Below are 27,486 nucleotides of genomic sequence, written 5' to 3' on the forward strand. Positions count from 1 at the left end.
AGTTAATATCTAGTGGAATTTTCCGTCGCAAAATTCATGAAATTTTGAGTTTTGTTTTTAATTATTTTCAATTCCATATTGTGTTTTTAGCTGCATAGAACCCAAATTTCAATAAAAAAAACAATAATGACAAATTATCGAAAATTTTCGATGTAATGGAGACAACAGCTGCTCGAACGGGTCAACGGCCACACGCACCGAGCCGCGCGCCCCGCTCCGCACGCCCCGCTCCGCGCGCCCCGCGCCGCACTCCGGGGGCGGCGCGGCGGCGCGGGCGGCGCGGCCTACAAAGTAGGCACTACGAACCGATCCTATTTCTTTCTCTGTCTATCGTAAATTTATAAATTTATTTTATTCTTATTCTTAAATGGACGGATAATCAACAGGCATAAAATTTATGGAATACACGTCAATTTTAAGCAGAAATCTAAAACAACCGACAGAATTAAGTTGACAGCACACGTCAAACGGTTTGCATACCAGCGAGATACCTTTTTGATTCGACCGGGTTATTCATTCATTTACTCATAGGAATCGGGGCCATTATCTACCTAAAACAGTTGAAACAGTAAATAATTGTATTCTTTGTTGTCATTAGAATAACTAACAACCAACTAACACAACCACCACAGATTAGGTAATTAGTTACCTACTATGTCAACCATCCACCAACTTAGTATGTAAGTACCTACGCAAAACCTCGCTACACAAAAATCGAGCGAGATCGCGTCTAGAATTGGGCGGACACTCCGCCAGAGTGTTGCCTATCGATATTCTATCGATACCTAGTTAAAAAAAACCAATAGTAGGTACCTATCGATAGATCTTTTAGATTAATACCCATTATTATTACAAAGCAAGACCTATCGGTACTATCGCTAGTATCGATCTAAATGTACTATCACTACTTTCGATAGTTTAGACAATTTCCAAGTTCAACAATTGATAATCTACCTATCGATAGTTCGGCAACTCCGCCGCGTAGGCAATGTCGGCATGTTCAAAGAAAAAAATTGTCCGAGAGGAGTGATCTTATTTTTCTTGTTACATGTTGGTACCGAGGTACTAAGTACTAAGTTATTCATGGTTTTAAATCTCATTGTTAAATCATCAGTAAAGAACTAATTAAACCTATCCTGTTCTGTGTACAATATTCATGTAACGGCTACGTGCTTACATAAGTACCTAGTAGACGGGAGCAACGACTTAACGTACCTTCCGAAGCACGGATCATTTTACTTTCGGACAATCAGGTGATCAGCCTGTAACGTCCCAACCAAAGGCCTTAAACAGATTTTTGTGATATGTCCCCACCGGAATACGAACCCGGACCCTCCGCATCCCATCGCTCAACCACTGGACCACATAGGCCAAGAAGGTTCTAAGACATAATTAAAGGATCCTGGGACGCAAGACCTCCGAGTTAGGGCTTGTTTGATCTGTCTTGATGGATACTCGGTCGTGAATAGCCTCACGGATCAAGGGCAACGCGCGCCAATAAAGTAGACATTACGAACAGATACTAGGTATTTCTTTGAGTTGATAGGTATCAAGTGAAGTTTCCTGTCGCAAAATCCATCAAAAAATTAGATTTTTTTCAGTCCCATATTGTGTTTTAAGCTGCATAGAACGCACATTTAAAATAAACAAATAAAAATTACTAATTATTAAATTTTATCAATGTCATCAATAATAATAATAACGTATCTACAACTTCAGCTATGCGCAGGTGAATAGCCGGCGCACGGGTCAAGGGCAACGCTCGCCAATAAAGTAGGCATACGAACAGATACTATTTCTTTCTCTGTCACTTGCACCATAAACATACTTCTCTCTCTCTGTCTAGTCGTCGGCTCGACTCGGCCGCGGCCGGCGCGTCGTCGGCGCGCCTTTGATGCTTTGCGCTAACGCCGCCGCGCGCTTCCGCTCAGTCGAATACTAAGCTTGACCCGAATCGCGTGATGTTTTTCGAGGATATTTTTTTCGTGTTTGTGAGTGTTTGTTTCATTCTGTAAATGAGTAGTGTCGACTATGATGATAGATCATAGACCATTTACTGCGCAAAAGTATGGAAGATTGTTGATGTTTATTAAAGAGCAAGGTGTTGTGTTTGTGAGTGCGTGTGATACCTACCTACCGCGGAGGAAACGCGATGTTGCATACCTACGTGACGTGACATGTTCTAGGGTACCTACCTAGGTACTTCATCCGAAGGAATAACAATTAAGGTAAGGCAAGAGTAGGGTTTTTATTGTTAATAAGTTAGGAACGTTTTAATAACTGGTAGGTAGGTACCGTGCGTGAAAAATCGTGGCAGTAGGTGTTTTACTTCAACAAACAACATTTTTAAACGTTGAACCACTAAGCATCTAAATACAAGAGAATGAAAACTCCTACCTAGATATCAACATCGTATCACGCACGCGTAACGTAGCCGCGCGTAAGTTTAGCGTCTGTGTGGCGCGTTGTTCGACTTACATTGCGGCACAGTAAAAATTGAAAATCTTAATTAAACATTTGCGACAAGAAAAACACCCACCATCATTTTTAGTACAATAAAATAGGCGTTCCATTTTTTTTTTCGTTACGATGTCACTAACACCCTGTATAAAAATAATGTATTCTTCACATAGCTCAGTTACCATAGCCAAGTTACAAACGATTATGAAATTCGACAGTGTAGTATCATCTCATGCATTTTTATCACTTTCACTAACACTGACACTTAGTTTGTACGTGGGAGTAGCTTGCGAATGCTGTCCAGGTAGCAAAATATTGGGCTGAAAAAAACTGCTATTGCCATCTTCTTCTATCGTGTGGATTGTGAAGTGGATTACCAACCCCCTCAACCCTGGTGTCAGGGTTACTATTGAGCCGCCAAACGCCAGTGACATGGCTCATGTAACGGCTACTTACAGTAGTAACTAGTAACCGGGACCAACAGCTTAACATGCCTTCCGAAGCACGGATCATCTTACTTTCGGACAAATAAAAACAATTACAAACGTGACAAGAGAAGCACAATCGGCGGCCTTATTGCTAAATAGCTCGAAAGACGTAATATACGATCCCGACGACCCGATTACTCTAGCCATAGAGGCGGCCAATCAGTTTGCGACACCAAACACCCCGATACCGACCCTGCCGGCGTGGGCGACGATTTCCCTCAATCAGCGCTTATCGCTGTCGACCCAGTAGGGTCAATTAATTCTTTAAAATATTTTTCCATTCAGACGACACCCTGAGCCGAGGTTTGCGCCTTCTTAAACGTTGTACCGGGTAAGAGCTTTCAGCGCTCCCCATTTGTCCGGCCAAGTAGTTAATGCCATCTGCGGCAAATCTACAATAAGTCACATGAAAAAAAAATCTAAATAGCAATTTCTTCCAGGCAACTTTAGGGTGAAAGAGGTTACTAAATATTGGAGTCGGGGACGGTGAGAGAGTAGGAGTGTGTGTGTGTGTGTGTGTGTGTGTGTGTGTGCTATTCCTAGAATATATTTGATAACTCTGTGAGTTCGATATATTGTTGCTTAAATGGAAGGTCTCCGAAATAATTTTAAACTTTGTATCCGTGAGAACGGACATTGTTATAGTTTTACGCCTGAAATACTTTTATTACACATTTAATTACCGAGATTAAGTAATAAGTTAGTAGTTGCTTAAAATAAAATTAAGTTGACGTTTAATACATAGATACAGTAAATTTGTTTTTTTTTAAATATCTATTTAGCATAATAGCAGTAGTACGTATAAAAAAATGTTTCGGATGGCATATTGGTCGTTGTCCCCAGCTGCTAGTCAGGTTGTGACAAATCAAATTATATATTCACCTTCTCCGTTCTGTAGTCTAAGATACTTTCAGCCTAGCTTTGTATCGTTTTGTTACTGTTCTCATCAAGTTCTACAATCCGTTTTATTTGTGGTATCCTGTGATTGGCGAACAAACATTGTACTTACTGTAATTATTAAGAAGCTGTTGGATATCATAAATAAATAAATGCATTTCGTGACACACTGCTCACCTACTTACGTCGTGTGGTACGATAGTGTTAACAGTAATAAGTATGACCCAATTTCCTACAATTTAATGTGTGTTATAGATCAGTTTTAATGTACAAAGCCTTGCCAACAGGTCAAGATTATGACATAAAAAGTCGATAACATTTGTATAAAAGTCACATGTGCCAATGTTAATTGCGACAATTTACATAATTTCATGACTTTTCACCTTTATTACATAGGCCATTACTGTTTTTCAACGGCCTCTGTGGTCCAGTTGTTAAGCGTTGGGCTCACGATCCGGAGGCCCCGGGTTCGAATCCCGGTGGGGCTAGGGACAAAAATCACTTTGTGATCTCTAGTTTGGTTAAGACATTATAGGCTGATCACCTGATTGTCCGAAAGTAAGATGATCCGTGCTTCGGAAGGCACGTTAAGCCATTGGTCCCGGTTACTATTTACTGATGTAAGTAAGTAATCGTTACATGAGTCTATTCATTCTAGTCATTCTATTTCTCTTTTGTTTTGTATTTTGTTTTTTCTGTTTGTGCAATAAAGTATTTGTTATGTTATGTTATGTTATGTTATGTTATGAGTCATGTCAGGCTTTTGGCGGCTCAATCATAACTCTGACACCAGGGTTGATGAGGTTGGTATTCCACCTCACCACCCCACACGATAAGAAGAAGAAGACTTTTGTTTTTACTTCTCTTTGTGCCTCGTGTGCGTTTCTCTACTTGACGCGGGTAGTTTTGAAAAAAAAAAAACATGACGTAAGCTCACGACTATATCCTAATTGGGCTAGCCAGAGGTACTCTCTTCTCAAGATGAACTAAGTACAGTTATGAGCAATATCATGTACCCACTTTAAAACCCTGTCGCGCCATCATATTTGACATTTAATGAGACTTACGGTTTAATTTGTCAAAAAAGTTAATGTGACATGGTTCCAAAGTGTATCATATTAGTAGTCGTGACCGTACCTCACCGAGTTTTTCCCCGACTGCGGCGAATCAAAAATGGGGGTTATGTGTTTGAACGCTATGTATGCATGTGTGTTTCTTTGTTTATTTTGTCCGTAGGACAGGCAAAGGGATCATAGCCCATACAGCCAAGTCATATGTTATTTATTTTTTTAATTATAAAATTCATAGAAGGCCGAAACCAAGTCTGGCGTATTTTTACAAAATTAAGGCCGAAGTCAAGCCTCAGGTTGTTTTCAAAATTAAGGCTGAAGCCAAGTCTTGGCTTTTTTCCGAAATTGAGGCCGAAGCTAAATCCTAGTTAGTAGTTTAATTATGTACGTCTGTTCCCACCTAACTTCTAAACTACCTGTCAGAAATTAACAAATGAGGTGTCACTAGAAGCGTCTTGACTGTCCTGTGGTTATAGACTATGTGACGTTACGCGGAATTCAATGAGGCGCCCTCTAGAGGATATAAACTGATAATAAAAAAATGTATAATAATAATATATAATAATAATACAGTCGTGAGCGTATGCCATGTTATGGTACATAACATACATAAACTGCCTATATACGTCCCACTGCTGGGCATAGGCCTCCCCTCAATCAACCGGAGGGGGTATGGAGCAAAAACTGGGTATGGGTTGTTATGGTAAAAATATATAATGTAAAAGTATCATCATCATCAATTTAAGATCCACGCTCTTATCGGTGTAGCATTTTCCATTCCAGTCTATCAAAGGCCAATTCCTTGACTTCCCTATAAGATACAACGCTAACCATTTCTTTAATCTGTTCCATGTAAGCTCTTCTTGGTCTTCCCCTTTCTCTCTTTCCTAATAAGACACGACGAATTTATTAAAAACATCATAGAATGAAAGCTAGATGTAAAAGTATATGTATAAACAAAAAATAATAATAAAAAGAGTAATAAAAAAGAAATACTTTCCTGTAAGTGATTGTTGGGCATTAAACCTTGACTCAACTTTCTGAGAAAAGCAACCCGGTTGCAAGTAAAAAACTGCCCTCGAATACTTTTATAATATTTCCTGTAGACCTTAATGTAAGTACCTACCTACGGTAATTGTTTTGTGGAAATGCTGATGATAGTATCAATGTTGATTTCGATTATTGTTGGTTAACTGTCGAATTGGATTCCGGAAGGTTGCGAACTTTATCGGTTCTTCTTCTTATCGTGTGGGTTTTGAGGTAGAATACCAACCTCATCAACCCTGGTGTCAGAGTAATAATTGAGCCGCCAAAGGCCCCTGACATGGCTCACGTAATGATTACTCACTTACATCAGTAAATAGTAACCGGGACCAACGGCTGAACGTGCCTTCCGAAGCACGGATATCGGTTATGGTGTACCTACCTGTGTACTGCAAATGTCAAAAGTCGACATAGTACGGTCAACAGCATTAATATGTATACACTTCAGCACCATGTTATACATACATACATAAACTCACGCCTATTTCCCACCGAGGTAAGCAGAGACTATAGAATTCCATTTGCTTCGATCCATGCACCATGTCACATTAACTTATTTGACATATTGAACTGTAAATCTCACAAAATGTCAAATAGCTTAACGCGACAAGGTTCTAAAGTTAGTACATGACCTTCATACACTCTTAGGGCCCTATCACACTAGGACGCCATGGTCGCGCCACAAAAGTATTCCGTCTAAAACAGTCGACCATTTAGTAGTCGATAGACGGCGACACGTTTATTTTTATTTTTTTCTCTCTCTCTATTTAAGAGCCGCGCTCTTGTCGGTGGAGTAACCGCCATTCCTCTCTTCTTCCCGCCAAAACCTTCACCTCCCGATACGACACGACCCGCACCTTCTCTTTTATTTGCTTCATAAATGTTATCCTAGGTCTACCCCTTCCTCTCTTCCCTTCAATTTTTCCTTCTATAATGTTTAATGTTTTTTTTTTTAATAAAACTAAAATTAGGTTAAGTGTCCGCTTGAATAGACACTAATGACTTTTGAATAAACAAACATTTAAATACTTAACACACAACCAGAACACAATAATCAATACATCTTATTACCATTGAATTGAGACCCGCCCGCGCCTCCACAATTTTCAAAGTCGGTTAAAACAAGTATCAGACAACCTGCTGACACGATCAAAGGTCACCAGTGACTATTGACCTTTACGAACAACCTGTCATTGTTCACGAGACAGATCAAGATTAATTTGTGCACTTTTTGACCTTATCCACTTCTGGATGTTGTACGTTATGAGCAATATCATGTACGGTCACGAGCATTAATATGTATACACTTTGGTACCATGTCACATTAACTTTTTTGACAAATTGAACTGTAAGTCTCACTAAATGTCAAATATGTTAGTGCGACAGAGTCCTAAAGTGGGTACATTATATTGCTCATGACTGTACCCACTTTAGAACCCCGTCGCATTAACATAGTTGACATTTAATGAGACTCACAGTTCAATTTGTCAAAGAAGTTATTGTGGCATGATACTATAGTGTAGAAATAGCATTAATATGTCGTTGCCAGATCTTAGAATTGATCATTTCATGATGTGCTCGATCATTTCATGAAACGGTCATATTTTATGAAATAGAATATCATTCGTTGACCACATCATGATGTAGTTTGGCCAGATCAATGAACACAAAATGTTTAACGCTATGAGCAACTAAATGCATGATTATTTCATGATATGGCCAAACGTTGGCAATGATATCGTAAAATTACTAACATTATACACCGATAGTGGCGCTGGTTTCTATTATATTTATAACTTGATTGATATTATAATCGATGAATCAATGTAATTGTAAAATTTTCCATATCGATAGTATTGATTAGGTAAATAATTTTGAACCGAAGAAACTAATCGACTATTCATATTTTTATTAAGTACGCCAAATAGCATGGACACCGCCTACATTAATGATATGGCCAAACGTTGATTGAAATATCACTAAACGTTGACGTTTCAACGATATGGTCGAACTGAGGAGACTGGTACCGAGACTGTGGTTTAACGGTATCAGTGGTGTACCTAATTATGTAATACATGATATAAATAAATTAAAAAAAAAAAAAAAAAAACTTGGCTATTGAAATATGACCATTTCATGAAATGATCTAACACATCATGAAATGATGAATTCTAAGATCTGGCAACGACACTTACATCAGTAAGTGGTCCGGCACCATCGGTGTCACGCGATTTTGTTCGTAATTTGACAGAACGTCATTTCTTATTTGGTTTCACATATTAGCACCAATCGACAAAACGACATAATTATATCGTCAGAATCGATAAAATGGCAAAATTTTATCACGTTGCGCATGTCAGACCTACAGGGCTCTTAAAGTAATTTTTGTGATGTCCCCACCGGGATTTGAACCTGGGACCTCCGGATCGTGAGCTCAACGGTTATCCACTGGACCACGGCGTTGAGCTTAAAGGATAATGTAATCGTGACGATGGGCCCTACGCATGTGCCAATTCATGGTAATACGTCATTAGGCATGGTGCGCGCGTCCGTCTGCGCAAGACGGTATTACCATCAATGTCTTTCGTTAAAGGTTGATAGCAATCGGTGGCCTTCACTTGTTGGTTGAGAATTTGGCTTTTTGGGAGTTTTTTTTACGCTGATCCGTGTATTAAAGTTTACCCTACGTTTAGAACTGAGTGAGAGTTTTCAGTACCTCATTTGTCCGGCTGAGTGTTTTTTTTTTCTTTTTATTCAGGTAAAAAAAGCTACTAAATAATTAAATAAGGCTACTAAATAGTTAAAATAAAATAAATGATATTATAAAGAATTCCATTCATGGCAAATCGTAACATCTATTTATCGTGAATGCGAGAATCCAACCCATAAAAATACTTTGTATGTCGCATGTGTTATGTACCAATTTTATTTAAATACAATCGCTCACTGTCTTTTTTGCGATTGATTGTAACAGTATATTACCTAGAGAATGTGTCTCCATATTAAAGACGTCAACGGGAGCCATAGTGATATATGGAAAATAATTACTTTATACTTTGTAAGCTTCTCGGATGAAATATGATGTACAGTTAGATAAAAGAAATCTCTCTCACGGAAATGGGTTTCTTAAATACGGAGTTAAAAAAACTCTTTCTAATTAATTGAAAAAAAAAAAGAAAACTAAGTTTAATAAGTTATTTATAAATAAATAAATTAATAAATAAATTTTAATGAATTAAAAAAAATATATTAATTGAAATAAAGAAAAATAATTTGATTATTTTTAAGAAATTTGCAAGTAAGTATAATAATTAATTGAAATAATTTTATTTCCAGATAAAATACAACAGTGGGGTGTGAATGGCGACCAAAATGAAACGGCTGACTCTACATCTACGGACGTTTCTGCTGGTGAGTGATTTAATCCTCACCAATTATTATTAATGTGAAAATAAATTTGTTTATTACTTTTTTATCTTATATAATCCCTCATTCGAGTCATATTTCCAAAATTTTATTTTAATTGTTATTATATTTAACATATTAATATTTTTTATTATCTTTATTTAATTTGGGAGTTGTAGTCCTACAGAACATGCCGACTTTACAAATGTTACATTTTACACTGTATTAAATTTTATAGTTTAAAGTGAATTGGTACATTACCTTTACACGCCTCAAGTCAACTGATCTTCATGCTCTTAACCTGGGGGTTAAAAATTCATCGAAGCAATTCATCTAAAAAAGCAATATTACAATTTGACATCTGCGCATATAAAAATAAGTGCGCAATGCAAACAAAAGTCAAAAAGCAATATTGCTTTTTTAGGTGAATGGCTTACATTTGGCCTTTTTAATCCCCCTTTCTTTAAAACATTCTGAATTTGATCGCGTCATATTCGCCTAGAACTTCTTCTTCCGACTCTATCACTTATCTGTTTCATGATCATAGTAATTTATTTCAGTAATAAAAAATGTAACACGTCACCGTTAAGTGAAATACTTATAAATATATGTCGTAACAGAGGGGGTGTCGGTCGTAACATCATCATCAGAATGGAGGGTGGGCGTTAGAAGACAATAATGGCCGTCATCAGTATCACAATCATTTTATTTACTTCCACATAGTTTTTGTATCACGATTAAATAAAGTCACAGCATAAGGTACACACTCACGGCAACGTCACAGTATTCGTAACGGTTACACAGTCTCTCGTTATCTAGCGCGCATAAGGACGTTAGCGCGAAGGGGCCCTCCACCACCCATGGTTCCAACATTCGGACCGAATCATCGGGACATGTGAACGTACTTGCTAGGTGCTCTTTTCCGATCACACTTTCTTAACGTCCCTACAAGTTATAGGTGAGCGACTATAGCACTCCACGTTCCGATCGTAATTATTCGACACGTCCGTTCACGACGAAGGTTCGCGGTAGACTGCCCGACTAGAACGGCAGTGCACGTCCGCTCGACACGACGACTCTGTAGTGACTCTCTCGACTTCACGCAGCTCTGGCCGTACGCCACCTTTCGTCGGAGCGTTGCAACTTCATAACGGAAATGATGTAACTTCATTTTATTTTCCGATTTGATCAATTTCTCTTCTTAATTCATAACTAACGCCGACACGGCCATCCTGCGTGACACACGTCCTCGTGTGTTAATCTGAAACAATATACCACAGCACAGTATCCAAGTTCGCTCGGTCATTCCTGACCTGACATGAGACTCTATAAAGGACTCGTCCGAGCTCTATTTGTGACTCTACATGAGCTCTATTTGTGACTCTACATGAGCTCTACTTGTGACTCTACATGAGCTCTACTTGTGACTCTACATGAGCTCTACTTGTGACTCTACATGAGCTCTACTTGTGACTCTACATGAGCTCTACTTGTGACTCTACATGAGCTCTACTTGTGACTCTACATGAGCTCTACTTGTGACTCTACATGAGCTCTACTTGTGACTCTACATGAGCTCTACTTGTGACTCTACATGAGACTTCAGTACGCATATCCATCAAGTGGATTTCCAGAGTGCATCACCACACAGAGTAAACAGTTTGAAAGAATGCCTCAATCAACAACTAATGATAAAAAAAAACAAAAAGTATCTTAGACTGTTCATTATACACACACATACACGGGCACATAAATACTCGGTTATAAGTCAACATTGGCAACCATTTGCCACTTTCATAACAGACCATCATTGGTCATCTCAACAAGGTAATCATATACCACTAAAACCAGGTCCCCATGGACCTAAACAATCACCACACCTCCAGTCGCACACCGCGCCCTGAACAGCCTCTAACGGGACTGCAGTTACGACTACGCTGGAGCCACAGTGCACCTTAATACTCGGTGATAACATTGGCAACCATTTGCCACTTTCATAACAGACCATCATTGGTCATTTCCACAAGGTAATCATATACCACTAAAACCAGGTCCCCATGGACCTACACACTCACCACACCTCCAGTCGCACACCGCGCCCTGAACAGCCTCTAACGGGACTGCAGTTACGACTACGCTGGAAATGCAGCACAACAACAAAAGAGAAAATAACAATACCAAAGTATGTGTGCCGTGTAACATCTTATTCACTCTCTAAATCAGTAACATTTAACTCAGAAGGCAATTCGCTTCGAGGCATTTTTTCCAAGTCTATTTCACTTAATCATAATCCAAATCATTTTACTTCGCAATGTTTACTTCACTTCATTACGATTTCTAATTTAACTAAAGTTAACAAAAGAGAACTTTCTGCACTATATTCGTTTGTATCCTATTAAAACTTCCCATCTTTCAAATCAGGTAAAACAGATACGACTCACCAGGCCTTATAAGAATTTCCAATAAAAGATCAACCACGGTCTTGTGACATGGTTTAGGTCTGCAACAGCGCCGGCGCAGCAAGTCCGGCTGGTATACAACGCGCTGCCACGATGTCGTCACTTTACACGGCTACAGCTCAGCCCGCGCCACTTGGATTGCCGCTTGCAATCCACCAGTTGCCGAACCACGTGCAAAGTTTTGACATGAAACAAAAGAATTCACTGTATTATCGTATTCACATGACTTTCTTTCAATCGGTTTAAAAAGATTTGATGAATGACGGTAGATAACAAAACACGTGATTTAACTAGAGTTAATTATTATCATTTCATGATTAATTTTCTTTTTGTTTGAAGTGAGAAAATACAACTTTAACCACGCAGGTTAAGCGTGTCTACACCAATTCAAAATATTTTTAGACCAAAATACAAAGATTTGACGATGATGAAAACAGATTGGAAAACGCGGTATGATTGACACGGGTTGACACCATATGTCTCGTCAATTTTGATTTTAAAAACAAACAATTTCCTTATTATTAGAAACGGAAATACACATAGCAATGAAGTCAATAACAATAAGGTTCCAGTATGAAAACGACTCACCGTAATAACAGTTTTCAAGTTGAGGTACCATAATTTTCAAACACGACTGCAGACAGTATGGAAATATTGTGATGTTCACTCCATCATATCTTACGGCATGTAGTGATGCCGATCATTAACAAGGTCCAGGTCACTTCAAGTTCAGGTCCATCTCCAAATTCAGGCATGGCTGTAGACTACATCTTCATCACGTGGTCACACGAATGTGATAATGATCATAATCTTCTTCTGATTGTGATAATCAAAACTTGCATTGTCTTGTTGTGAACGTCGCATCACGTTGTCTTCATCCAAGTCCACTAATCCCGCTTCTGATGTCGTAACAGAGGGGGTGTCGGTCGTAACATCATCATCAGAATGGAGGGTGGGCGTTAGAAGACAATAATGGCCGTCATCAGTATCACAATCATTTTATTTACTTCCACATAGTTTTTGTATCACGATTAAATAAAGTCACAGCATAAGGTACACACTCACGGCAACGTCACAGTATTCGTAACGGTTACACAGTCTCTCGTTATCTAGCGCGCATAAGGACGTTAGCGCGAAGGGGCCCTCCACCACCCATGGTTCCAACATTCGGACCGAATCATCGGGACATGTGAACGTACTTGCTAGGTGCTCTTTTCCGATCACACTTTCTTGACGTCCCTACAAGTTATAGGTGAGCGACTATAGCACTCCACGTTCCGATCGTAATTATTCGACACGTCCGTTCACGACGAAGGTTCGCGGTAGACTGCCCGACTAGAACGGCAGTGCACGTCCGCTCGACACGACGACTCTGTAGTGACTCTCTCGACTTCACGCAGCTCTGGCCGTACGCCACCTTTCGTCGGAGCGTTGCAACTTCATAACGGAAATGATGTAACTTCATTTTATTTTCCGATTTGATCAATTTCTCTTCTTAATTCATAACTAACGCCGACATATAATTATGTTGGGAAATATGTAATAGACAAATATTTATATCTTTGTGTGTTTTTATGTATTTTAGTTCTATGAATAATAAATATTATTATTATCGTATATTATTATTGTAAAATAATTTATATACAATAATTTTATAAAGGCCCTTATTAGCAACCCGGGTTCCTAATTTGGCCAAACATAGATATTTTAAAGGGGCTTTATCGATAGCTAAACATACTAAGTTGTGCAAATACTTGGCATGGTTAGATTCTTCATAAAATTATATTTATTACTTTAAAGATTTTTATTATGAACAAATTAAAAAATATTTACACCATAAAGAAAACAGTTACAGAAATAGACAAAAATAATAAAATAAAAATAATATCTAATAAATCAAAAATAAAATTAGAAAAGGGAAAATATAAAACTGATACAATTTATCAGAACTCATTATCACAAAAATAAATGTAAGTAATGATTCTCCATAGGCCCGTGATATGGAAACGATGACATACAAATAATAATAAATAAATAATTTATAAACTTATTTTGATTTTATTTGAGTCATTGAATTTAATTTAATTTGTACGAGTAAATGTATTTCATCGTCATCTTTCATACACTCTTTTCAGATGGCTGAACTACACTTCTCATCAAAAAAATCGAAACACCTTGCAAGTTTACGTTTTGTCAGGATTATCAGAAAAATGTGTACATTTAGGAATAAATGTTTAATGTCGTTTAATAGTGAGTAATATGAGCTTATCAAATCTTAATGTTAATGTTCTAAATTTAAATGAATTTTTCATAGGTTTCGTATTTTGTTAAATGAGTCATTTTTATTCCGTATGGAGTATAAAGGAAATGGATAAAACAACACACGTAAATGAAAAAAAAGCTAAAAAACGTTTATTTAATAACTTGTATTCCCTCCCCGAGCTCTAATTACTGCTTCCATACGGTTCTTCATCGATCGGATGAGAGTCACGATCACATGCTGTGGTATATTGTCCCATTCCTCTTGGATTGCATCTTGCAGCTGGCTAAGTGTTTCTGGGGCAGGATCTCTTGCTCGAATTCGTCTCTTTAATTCATCCCACAGATGTTCAATGGGATTCATGTCCGGGCTTCTTGCTGGCCATTCCATAATAGAGATATCGACTTCGTTAAGATAATCTCGTACGACGCCCGCGGTGTGAGCCCTAGCATTGTCGTGCATGAATATGAAGCCGTTGCCAATAAAATGTGCATAGGGCATCACATGAGGCTCGAGACACTCTTCGACGTACCGATGACAGTTTAGTGCAGGCAGACGTGGCCCAGACACGAAAGCAAGCTCTGTCTTACCGTCGGCGCTGATTCCTCCCCAAACCGTCCACGAACCGCCACCATAGCTGACCTTTTCTTCAATGCAGCATTGTGCATAGCGTTCTCCGTCTCTTCTGTAGACCTTGTTCCTTCCGTCGTTACCATACAGCATATTTTTACACTCATCAGAAAAGAGAACTTTGCTCCACTGTAGGTATGACCAATTTAGGTGCTCACGTGCAAAGTTAAGGCGCGCTCTTCGATGGTCTGCAGTTAATTTCGGCCCATTTGCTGGCTTATGCGGTACCAGTCCACGATCCTTCAACCTTCTTCTAATTGTAGAGTCACTTACAGCCACCCTTCGTACAACACGAAGCCGCTGCTGCAGTTGAAAAGCGTTAAGGCGTCGATTTCTTAAAGAAGTTGTTACAATAAATCGATCATCTCGCTCAGAAGTGACCCGATTCCTGCCAGATCCTGAACGGCGCGTGAACAAGCCAGTCTCCCGATAACGTTTATAGACTCTATGAACAGATGACAGGCTTAGATGCAGTCTTGCAGCCACAACACGCTGACTAAGGCCAGAATCCAGCAATGCCACAACTTGGGCGGCTTCTGTGGGCGAAGTATCCATACGTTTTAGAAAAAAAAACTTTTTTCAGACGTCCCAAAGTCACAGTATTGAAATAAAAAACAAAAAGTTTAAGGATAGGCGCCAATTTTTAGTTTTTAAACGCTAAATGTACTCCAACCCTAAACACACATTTGTCTCAAAACAGTGATTCATTTCGTTTATAAGATAAACAAATGAAATTCTAATTTTGAATTTAGAATTTTCGCTTAATACTGTAATGGCCAAACTGCCAGCTATACATTTATGTATTTTTTTTCATCGTATGAATTCTTTTTTGTGTTAAATTCGGACAGAAACAATGAAAACGGAAGTGTTTCGATTTTTTTGATGAGAAGTGTATTTAAACATAACTTTCTCAACTCTCTTCACTGCTTCTTCATACAGGATATATTTTTTTATTTGACAACTATGACAGGCGTATATATTTCTGTAAACGGTCATCGTACGGCCCGCCAGCCGTGGGCCAACCCAATTGGGTTCAAGATAAATTATGACATTCTAATTACAAAATAAACACAGATCTACACCTAACGAAAAGCTTTTTCTTTTTTCTGTTCGACTTATTTATGAATTTTAATCACGAAAACGTAATAATAAGTCCGACATTTTATCACGCTTTTATATGACGTCACAATGTGTTTTTTCATACAAATTCAATAGTAATTTCGTGTTTTGACGTTTAGTAAAAAGTAACTGATTTGACTTGTTGGAAACTAGCCTATTGGGTACTAGACAACCTAGTCAAATGAGATACTTTTTACGAAATGTCAAAACGAAAATTTTCTTTGGAGTTTGTATGGAAATACTGTCCTGTGACGTCATCAATAAAAGCGGTCAAACGTCGTACTCATTGTTACTTAATTCATGAATAAAATTCGAAAATAAGTCGAAAAGTAAAATGAGATTGATTTTTGGTCATCTGAGACTGGGTTTTATTTCTAGATTAGCATTTTATAATTTATCTTTGACCCAGTCAAGTACCCAATTCGCTGCAGGGTATTACGTGTGACTAATTAGAACAAATCGCTTGTTTAATAGTGTGTAACAGATAACGTTGTATCAATCCATTTATGGAAAGGTCTTTGACTTCTTCAAAGACAAATGAAATTATATTTTTATCAATTGGATTTTTTCCGTGCTTCGGAAGGCACATGAAACCGGTGGTCTCGGTTACTATTTACTGGTGTAAGTGAGTAATCGTTACATGAGCCATGTCAATGGCCTTTGGCGGCTCAGTAATAACCCTGACACTAGGGTTGATGAAGCTGGTATTCTACCTCACAACCCACACGATAAGAAGAAGACCAATTGGAGATTTCCTTAGTTTTATTTAGTACCATGTTCTTTGAACGAATGTGTGTGAATGCAACGATTGATGAATGTAGAGAAAGCAAGATAAGAGATTTAGGATCGAAGCAAATGAAATTTAATTTTCTCTGCTTACTCCGATGGGAAATAGGCGAGAGTTGATTTATATGTATGTATATAACAGGCAAGTAATGTTTTATCAATTCATATCATGAAAAGGTCTATGACTTCTTAAAGGACAAATCGAATTCAATTTCCGTAACTACCTATTCCACTTTTTTTCTTTTATTTTGACGTGACTTATTGTAGATTTACCGTAAATGGCATGAAATATATGGGCAGACAAAACCTACTCCGCTACTATTAGAGAAATGATATTATGTAAGTGGCCCACAAAAAAAAATTCATCTCGAGCTCCTCCGTGCTTCGGAAGGCACGTTAAGCCGGTGGTGCCGGCTGCATTAGCAGTCGTTAATAACCATCAATCCACACTGAGCCCGCGTGATGGTTTAAGGCCCGATTAGCTCCCTATCCATCCATAGGGAAGGCCCGTGCCCCAGCAGTGGGGACGTTAATGGGCTGATGATGATGATGATTATGTAAGTAACTTACTTTGTTAAAAAACAATCACTTACGAACAAGTAACATAGCTTCAAACACTAAATTAAAATGATTAAAAAAAAAATAATACTAGCACAGTTGGCTCGGCCATTATAGACGGCGATACGGCTACGGCTCACCACCTATCACGTTGGTCTAACAGAAAGCTCGGAGAGGTGTGAGTATATAGTACATCATGCGATGGATGTACATCTGACTACCCCAATTGGGACATAGTCGTGAGTTTATGTTATGTTATGTTTTATGTAAAAAAAATGTTTATTTAACTGGACAACGAGTTCTTCTTATCAGCAAAAACATAAAACAAGTAAGGATAATCAATCTGCGCATGTGCGGTCACTCGCGGAGTAGGCATTGGCAACCTGTGTTTAGCAACCATTTCACTGGTTGCGCGAGCGCACTTGACATCCACTTCACCTGCTGACATCTATCGCAAGCCGGGGTTGCTGTTTGGACAATACGGCACGGTTATAACTAGGCAATGTTATGGTAATTAGTTTCAGAGGATAATATGGTTGTGACGTCATGTTTCTGCCTATTCTCATGTACAGAAACAAAAAAAAAAAAACTTTAGTGCTCATCTATCGCACTATCGCAAACTTTAGTGCTCATGTATTAATTCTCGGTGAAAACTTAATTGGCTTCTGTACTACCTAAAGTGTGTTATATCGATATATGTGTTATTTTAAGCTGTGTGTTTTCCTTAAATAAGAAAAAATAAATAAAATGACAAATAGAACGCTGTGAATTGCCGTGATTTCAAGCCGTGGTAGTGGTAGCCCTGTCGGTAGAACGCTTGCCTCTCACTTTGAGGTCGCAGGTTCAAATCCAGCACAGGCCTAAACTAATGATTGTCGAATGTTTTAGAATTCATATTTGGATTATAAATGATTATCACGTGCGCAGCGGTGAACGAAAATATCGCGAGGAAACCCATTTGATAGGAATACATTCACTTGATATTAACTCAGAATCATGGTCTGAATCATTCCCCTCAGTAATCGTTACGATGTCACTAACTCTCCGCTCCCCACCAGCGGCTGAGCTAGGTTTACCTCAACCCCCGCTCCCCTCAGTATCACTTTAGTTTTGAATCGTATGGGCGTAAGATCTTACACACACAGATGCGCGAGTACGACATCATCAATGTGTAGTATCTGTGTAAAGCGAGAAGTGTTGGGGGTGTGGTAGTGCGTCACTATAGAGTCTTATAAGATGGGGCCGTAAGCACTCCATGATTATTAGCTTCACGATAATTCAATTAAATGTATTTATTTCAGATTAATATCCATAATTATAAGTACATTAGATTAGATTAAATTAAAATTAAATTAAATTATATGAAATCAAATAAAATTAAAATTATCAATGTCCTAATAAATAAAATAAAATTAATATTATTAATAATAATGAAATAAAATACATGAAAATAAAATACATTGGTGCCCATTCGGGTGCACACAAATTTATCCCAATTTATTTTTTGTTCGACAGCTCTTAAATGAGTGCCGCCCTGCACTTACAATAAGTGCAAGAAAGGGATAGAGCTAATTTTAGTCCTGTCAAACCAAGTCAAAATTAGTTCGGTGGTTGCTCGAACTGTCACCAATGATAACATTTTCATTGCAAGAAAGGTGATGAGCTGGCATGCAGTCTCATCCACCTCTCCAGCATCGGCGAGTCCCACCGCTCAGACAATGCGCTCAGGATACCGTTAGTGCTGCTATGAAACCGGTTCAGCAACGAGGCGCAAATAATGCCATTGAAATTTATTAACGTAAAAGCTTAGGTATAATTGTACCTATGTGTTACTTGGTTGAATTGTTTGACCTGTAACCGCAATTAGGTACAATGTATGTACAAGTAAGGCTGGATAGAAACGTATACCCCGCACGCTATATGCCGCATGCGAATATGTGTCTTTATATCCGTGTATTTTGGGTTCGAATCCGTATCGAGCTCTAAACCACTGAAGTCGACTTTGTGAGTTTGAATTCATGTTTGGCTCATAAGCTTGATATTACGTAGTTTCCAGGATTTGTGCCCGGCTAATGGCAATAGTACTCAATACTCCACCAACCCGCAGTGGAGCAGCGTGGTGGAGTATGCTCCATACCCCCTCCGGTTGATTGAGGGGAGGCCTGTGCCCAGCAGTGGGACGTATATAGGCTGTTTATTAATGGCAATAGGCTCGACCCCTATTACATGGGACTTCAAAATAGCTGGTCAGCGGGCCTAGCACCGTAAGCGCGCGACTCTTTCTCGCCTCGACATACGTCACCCGTCACTCTCTCACAGTACTGCACAGAAAGAGACAGACGATCTCTGTCGCGACGAGAAAGAGTCGCGTGCTTACGGTGCCAGGCCCGCAGGCGTGGTTTTCAATATTTTTTTTAATAACGTTCTGATGTGATTTTTTTCAAGAAAACCGGATTTCTTTCAATTAACTTTAATTTGGGGAAAAGTTGCGACCGCATTTTCACCTAGATTGGAACTAGCTTGCCTTATGCGAGTCCCGACGACCCGATTACTCTATAGAGGCGGCCAATCAGCTCGCGACACCAAACACTTCAGGACCCCGATACCGATCCCGCCGACGTGGTCGACGATTTACCTAGGTGCCCAACTGGGCACCCTCAGGCCTGTTGTCTTAAACGTTGTACCGGGTGAGAGCCTTCAGCGCTCCCCATTTTGTCCGGCTAAGTAGTTAATGCCATCTGCGGCAAATCTACAATACTCGTAAGTCACGTCAAAAAAGCCTTATTTTTTGATATCAAAAATCACATCCAAATACAAGTTTTGAAAACGGCACTTACATAGTTCTCACTATACGATGACGATAGGATACATCTCTTCCTATCTCTTTGGGGATACAAAAAAAATGTGTGTTAAATGTGTTGTCATATTCGTGGCGAGGCATATGCTACGCATAACGCATGGAATGGCGTGCATCGTATGCCGTTCGCGGCACATGCCTCGCTATGTCTGTACCTTATTGTGCTTCAGTACGTAAGTGATAGATATCCCACAACTCAAAGTCGATAAGATTTTACAACTTGGTAATACATAACTACATCTCGTATGAAAACATTTCTAAATTATTTATAAGCGTGTCGAAATAGCGGGTTGCGAAGTACAAACAGTGCTTAGTTACTAAAAAGACAATTTGTAATCATTTCTAGGAGTCTATTTGTTTCTACGCGTGTGTACTAGAAGAAAAATAAGTGACTATTTTGACACGTAGAACAAAAAAACGGATCTTCTTTAATGTGGGTTGTCAGATCAATAACCAACCTTATCAACCCTGTTTGTCTTCTCAGTTCGTTCGTCTTACAAATAGCAGTCTTCTTCTTCTTCTATCGTGTGGGTTGTGAGGTGGATTACCAACCTCCTCAACCCTGGTGTCAGTGTCACTATTGAGCCGCCAAAAGCCCCTGACATGACACATATAACGACTACGTACTTACATCAGTAAGTAGTAACCGGGACCAACGGCTTAACGTGCCTTCCGAAGCACAGATCGTCTTACTTTCGGACAATCAGGTGATCAGCCTGCAATGTCCTAACTAAACTAGGTATCACAAAGTGATTTTTTTGTGGTCACATACGTATGTGACCTAACCTCCGAAAATGGTTTTCTCGGGAATGTGGGATTTCTCACGATGTTTTTCTTCACCGCTGAGCATGTGATAATCATTTATAATCCAAACATGAAATCGTAAACAAATTCGACAATCATTGGTTTACGCCTGTGCTAGATTCGAACCTGCGATCTCAAAGTGAGAGGCTAGCGTTCTACCAACTGGGCTACCACGGCTCCTATCGTAACGATCATTCTCATCATCACTTATTTAAGAGCCACGCTCTTGTCGGTGTAGCATTCTCCATACAACTTTTTAAGGACAAATAGGCCAGTGGTTTCCCTCCTGCCTTCCGCACCGCAGTACTCTGTCTGACGCGAGTGGGATGGCGCCTAGAGTAGTCTATTTCAAAGCCGTACTAAGACTTCTGTCCTCCGCCTCTGAATAGTACTGACAGTTACTGCTGCCCTCTGTCAGGTTCCAGGTTACGGAATCACCAGGTGGTGACAGACAATTTTAAGTTTTCAATTATTTTTTCTTTTTCTTTTTTTATTCATACATACATAAACCCACGCCTATTTCCCACCGGGGTAAGCAGAGACTATGGAATTCCATTTGTTTCGATCCTGACACACTTCTCTTCCTCTCTCCGCATTCATCAATCGTTTCATACATGACGGTTCAAAGTAGATCGTACTGAACCTTTTCTAAGGACATCTTCTTTTTTACTTTTTTTCTTTGTACAGTCATGAGCACTATCATGTACCCACTTTGGAACCCTGTCGCACTATCATATTTGACATTTAATGAGACTTGCGGTTTAATTTGTCAAAAAAGTTAATGTGACATGGTTTCAAAGTGTATACATATTAGTACTTCTGACCGTATAACTAACAGGATATAAAAAATCTAGAACCTGCAGTAGACTAGCTCATATCTAGGCATTACCTACACGTCTATTTGGTTCAACAAACAAATAAAACAGAGATCTAGAAAAACAACACATAACAGATTTATTTCAGAATGCAGTTTGACCAAAGATGGTGCGATTACATTATCCATTTCACAGCATCAAGACATTGGAATGCGTACATTGCTGAGAACGTAAGCGTAGCAAGTTCAAACGTTTATACTTCCGGAGAGATGGGTGCAGAGACATGATATAGTTCCGTGAATGAATGGACGGTTTGTGGGTGGTTTGCGTAACCGTCGCACGCGCAGCGCCGATGGTGCGGTGTGCAATAGACTAAGGATCTAATAAGTAGGTTGCCTGTGTATTTGCGACAGTAAATTGTGGACAATTAGGCTTGAAATAACACGCGTGAGCAGACATTTCGATTTGAAAGGTGTCAATAGGTCGGAAAGGAAATTGGTTTTTAATGACGGAGTTGGCATGAACTATCTGTGACTACTTATATATGCCACTTCTAGATAAAGGGTTCCCTTAATATTTTAATGTATCTATGTAATGATGTCATTATTTTTCCTTTAGTGTATTTTTTTGTAATGCAAATGTGATCTTCTTCTATGTGGGTTGTTAGATTACCAACCTCATCAACCTTAGTGTCAGGGTTATTTTTAAGTCGCTAAAACTACTATGTACTTACATCAGTAGCTAGTAACCAGGGCCGATAGGGTAACGTGCCTTACGAAGCACGGATCATTTTACTTTCGGACAATCGGATGATTAACCTGGAATGAAAGCACATAATAACGGGTTATAACCGCGTTTAAATGGGGATATGAGACTCCCCATATTTTGACACTGTTGCAAGTGCCATGATCACGGGATGACTGATGAGATTGTTATGTGCTTTAATTATAAACTTAAAACAATGTAAGTACGTATAACCTGTAATGTCCTAATCAAAGGCGTCACTAAGTATTTTTATATATGCACACCAGGTTCAAACCCGGGTCCTCTGAATCGTGAGCCCTACGCTCAACTACTGGACCAAGGCCGTATGTAAATGTGATTATATTTGATTGTTCATGGGAGCTAATTTTTATTTTTTAAATGCAAATAACAGTACCTATTCAATCTTTACATGAACACAAAAAGTGCAAATTATTATTTTTAACTCTTAATTGTCAGATATTATACCTAAATAGGTAAAATTGACCTAGAAAAACTTAAGAACATTCTTGTATTGACTTTTATTTTTAAGTCTTTGGATTTCTCACTGGTTGTCATGAATATGCTAATTGGTAATAGAACTTGCTCTTGCGCTCTCTGTTATGGCATTTAGCGGTTGTCCTTGACAGGTCGCCATGGCAACCACTGTTAGCTGGTTGACATAATTTGGTTATTACTTCCATTCTGGTTTTGAAAAAGTTGTTGGGATAGTTTTTTTTATAATGAAAGTTAGGTTTTTCGAGGTATGTGGTTTGTTTGGCTGTTTTTTTTTTTAATTTAATTAAGCAGGTATGTGATGGAATTTAATTATTAAGCCACCTGCAACTCTGAACATGTTTCTAGACCAATAAAATTGGGGAATTCCTCAATATTTTTACAAAATTACTTCTGGGTAGGTAGGCATGTTTTGTATGTATGTCTGAATGAAATGCCAAAGCACTATCTTCTTCTTCTATCGTGTGGGTTGTGAGGTGGAGTACCAACCTCATCAGCCCTGGTGTCAGGGTTATTATTGAGCCGCCAAAGGCCCCTGACATGACTCATGTAACGACTACTATGCACTATGGGCAAAGAAGACCCTGTGGTCTTCTTCTATGTGGGCTGCGAGGTGGATTACCAACTTCATCAACCTGGTGCCAAATATCAAAAAAAAAACGTCGTGGCCGACCGCGAAAAGGATGGCGTGAAAAGTTGGATGCATATTACTTATGTTGAAAAGAGACAGCAGTAGTGAGATGGTTTAGTAATAATAATAATGAGACTATTTCACAATGAGTGACTATCCAGGCTACGTTCCCAAAAAAAATGGCGTTGTACGGTCACGAGAATAAATATGTATACACTTTGGTACCATGTCACATTAACTTTTTTGACAGATTGAACTGTAAGTCTCACTAAATGTCAAATATGTAAGTGCGACAGAGTCCTAAAGTGGATACATTATATTGCTCATGACTGTACAGAGTTGCCTTCGTTGAACCTTCTAATTTCATGGATAACGGACATATGCATCTTTTATCTTTGTTTTTGGGTATAAATTATGACCCTTGTTATTACACGCAGGCGCAACACATCTTCCATCCGTTATTATTCGGATCAAAATAAAAAGAAACAAATATAGGTAGCAACATAATTCTATACACAATCTGATCCAAATATCAAGTAATAATTATTTTTATACGTGCTTCTGCCATTTCGATTAATTTACTTACTCATAACTTATTGATTCAAACTTCTTCCAACGGAACGCTTTTTCTTACAATTCACTCAAATAAAAACTTTCTTCTAAATCTTACACCAACCACAAAAACCTATCAACCTTGACCTCCGTCAACCCCGTTTGGGCACGACCCGTAACGGATATATTGACAACCATCCTTGGTTCCCGACCTCATCTATTGTCTTCTAAAGGTTGCCGACGGTTCTCAGAAACCAGCAATCGATTTACATTTTAGAACACGGCTTTGTAAAAGGAAATTCCATACTTTTGGGTAATACTTAGTGTTGTGTGATTGTTCTACTAAATGGCAAAGTTAGTTAGACCAAGGTTGGTTGGTTATTTTAAAACGGACAAATGTGATTTTACATAAATACATAAACTCACGCCCGTATTCCCCGAAGGGGTGGGCAGAACTACAAATAATCAAGAAACTATTTGCAGCCACTTTTGATACATAGTCCTAAGGTGGATAATGATAAACCGAATGATGATAGGGGATCAGCCTATCGCTCTTACAGATGATCCATCATGTTCAGGACGCTGTCGCTTTGTCGCCTTTTACGACATGCACGGGAAGATAGACAGCTGAACGCATTCTATTTTTTTCTGAACTCCCTGTCCAGCAGAGGAGTGAATGAGGTTTTACACACAACATAAGCTCACAACTATATCCCTACGGGGTAGTCAGAGGTACATCATCACATCGCACCGAGCTTTCTAACGGCCTCTGTGGTCCAGTGGTTGAGCGGTCTCACGATTCGAAGGCCCAGGGTTCGAATCCCGGTGGGGCCATAACACAAAAATCACTTTGTGATCCCTAGTTTGATTAGAACATTACAGGCTGATCACCTGATCGTCCGACAGTAAGATGATCCGTGCTTCGGATGGCACGTTAAGCTGTTGGTTCCGGTTACTACTTACGGATGTAGGTATGTAGTCGTTACATGAGCCATGTCAGGGGCCTTTGGCGGCTCAATAGTAACATTGACACCAGGGTTGATGAGGTTGGTAATCCATCTCATAACCCACACGATAAGAAGAAGAAGACCGAGCTTTCTGCTAGACCAAAGTGAGTGCGCTGACTAGGGTACGATATTGTGACGCAATAACTAATTAATTCATGTATATTATACACTACAGCTCCTAAAGTAAATAAATACCTGCGTTCACCACTTAACCGGTGAACTATGGAAGATATGAAGCAACCTCGTTTGCACACATCTATTGCAATACAAGTGAGATGGGTAATATGAAAATCAAATTAAGGTAAATAGCAGCTTAGAGATGTCCTCTGTACAGATAAATGAAAATATACGTGCGTTCCGTAATGCAATAGACATAAAAAACACATTTAAAGATATGTAAAGTTTGATATTTATTGCTTTGAAAGGTACGACGTTGAAGTTTCATAATGACGGAGAAACTTGTGACAGAGACTTTTGTAAACCGTACTCATTTGTTTTTTAATTAACAACACAACCATTGGGTCAAAGATAAATAGAAATAGAAGCCACTCGAACATGATCAGAAATAAATATAAGTACCTCTTAAAAAAAGTACTAATCCTATTTTAAGAGGTACCTGATCAAATTAAAAAGATACATAAACAAATATATAACTACTCATTATAAAGAAACTCTCACCAAAGACTAGGCTGTATGGGCTAAGTTCCCTTTGCCTGCCCGAATAGGCAAATAAAAAAAAAATAAAGAAACTCGACGGAGTGGGAATTGACGTTTGGGGATTCGATGTCAAAGTCAACTATATAGGGTATTTGACTGAGTCAAATTTAAATTATAAAATGCTAATCTAGAAATAGAAGCCAATCAAACATGATCAGAAATAAATCTCATTTTACTTTTCGAATTATTTTTGAATTTTCGCTTAACCGTTTTTATTGATGACGTCATAGGACAGTATTTCGATACAAAATCTAAAGAAACTTTTCGTTTTGACGTTTTAAAAAGTATCTCATTTGACTAAATTGATACTAACTACTCGACTATAACAACACTATATACTTACTATACAAAAATGATTATATGAACGACCACGAAAAATTGAGGGTTGATATTTTAGTTTCCTACCCTGGTAGTCCATTTGGAATGATGATTGACTTTCACTGTGGGGTCACCGGTTCAAATCTCAGCACGGGCCCAAATCAATGATTTTCCAACTAGTTTTTAATGTTTGAATTACAAATAATTATCAAGTGCTCAGAGGTGCAGGAAAACATCGTGAGGAAACCCATGCTCCCGAGATATGCGTGTCAGAGGTATATGACCTAACTTGTATTGGGCTGGGTTTTCCTTCGCGGGTTGAAAGATTAGACAGGCAGTCGCTTCTGTAAAAAGCGGACCTATTAAGTCGTTTGGTTAGGTAAGCGGACCCTGTGAAAAACGAGATAATGCTAGGGGGATGATTTGTTGTAGATAAGTGGAAAAATCAATTGTGTACAAAATAGTACAAAGCCAACCAGAATCTCTATAGATATCACTTTAGCACAAAATAATAAAATCGACGTCTCTATATACTTTGATATATAAGGTTAGATGAGGTGATGAGGTGAGGTTTTAATGTTGTAAATTATTTTTTTGTTAGACAGGCAGTGGTTTCTGTAAAAACAGACCTGTGTTCAAGTTAAGTAAGCTTTCGTTTTCTGAACGAATCAGTGCTTGATTTGATCACGTAAGCTTAAGCCTTCCTCTTCCGACTCTACCAACATTCGCCTCATAAAACGGTTTATTGGTCTTCATTCATACTCTCTACAATCTACGTACCTATATATCTAATTCACACTCACCTATGCCATGTATGGAACTGTATACCATTTCGACAATTGGGTGGGTTGGGTTAGGTTTGGGTTTTATTTTATTTTTTGTTTCATATTTTTGTTCTGTAACTGTTTTGTTTATGGTGTAAATAAAGTTTTAACTTGTTTATTGGGTAGTTTCTTAGGTCTAAGATAAATGTTGAAATTCTGATTAAGTACTAAATAAAAACTTTCTGTGTCATCACAAGTTGTTTTTCATACATATTCCATAGTAATTTCCTGCTGTGACGTTTAGTAAAAAGTAACAATTTGACTTATTGGAAACTACCCTATTAACATGTCATATCAGTTTAGAACCCTATCGCATTCACACTGTTGACATTTAGCTAGACATTGGATTCAATTTGTCTAATATATTAGCTCGAGCTCCTCCGTGCTTCGGAAGGCACGTTAAGCCGTTGGTCCCGGCTGCATTAGCAGTCGTTAATAACCACCAATCCGCACTGGGCCCGCGTGATGGTTTAAGGTCCGTTCTCCCTACTCGTATCCATCCATAGGGAAGGTCCGTATCCCTGCAGT

At 38.7% G+C, this 27,486-nt stretch overlaps 2 protein-coding genes across 3 annotated transcripts in view; both read left to right on the plus strand.

The window, feature by feature from the left end:
• The window catches only part of LOC126367012 (uncharacterized), a 326,060-nt gene extending 321,091 nt beyond the window's left edge, over positions 1 to 4,969 (plus strand). The window contains exon 10 of the transcript XR_007566431.1: positions 4,933 to 4,969. The gene's annotated coding sequence lies outside the window, so the exon portion shown is untranslated. The remainder of the gene's footprint in view (positions 1 to 4,932) is intronic.
• LOC126367058 (protein spaetzle 5-like) overlaps positions 1 to 27,486 on the plus strand; it is a 67,865-nt gene that overhangs the window by 5,689 nt on the left and 34,690 nt on the right. For both annotated transcript variants that reach the window (XM_050010450.1, XM_050010451.1), the window contains exon 2: positions 9,296 to 9,370. In XM_050010450.1, the coding sequence (XP_049866407.1) occupies positions 9,320 to 9,370 (51 nt within the window). In that variant the 5' untranslated portion in view covers positions 9,296 to 9,319. The remainder of the gene's footprint in view (positions 1 to 9,295; positions 9,371 to 27,486) is intronic.

The sequence above is a fragment of the Pectinophora gossypiella genome, chromosome 5, assembly GCF_024362695.1.
Source record: "Pectinophora gossypiella chromosome 5, ilPecGoss1.1, whole genome shotgun sequence".
NCBI classification, from domain to species: Eukaryota; Metazoa; Arthropoda; class Insecta; order Lepidoptera; family Gelechiidae; genus Pectinophora; species Pectinophora gossypiella.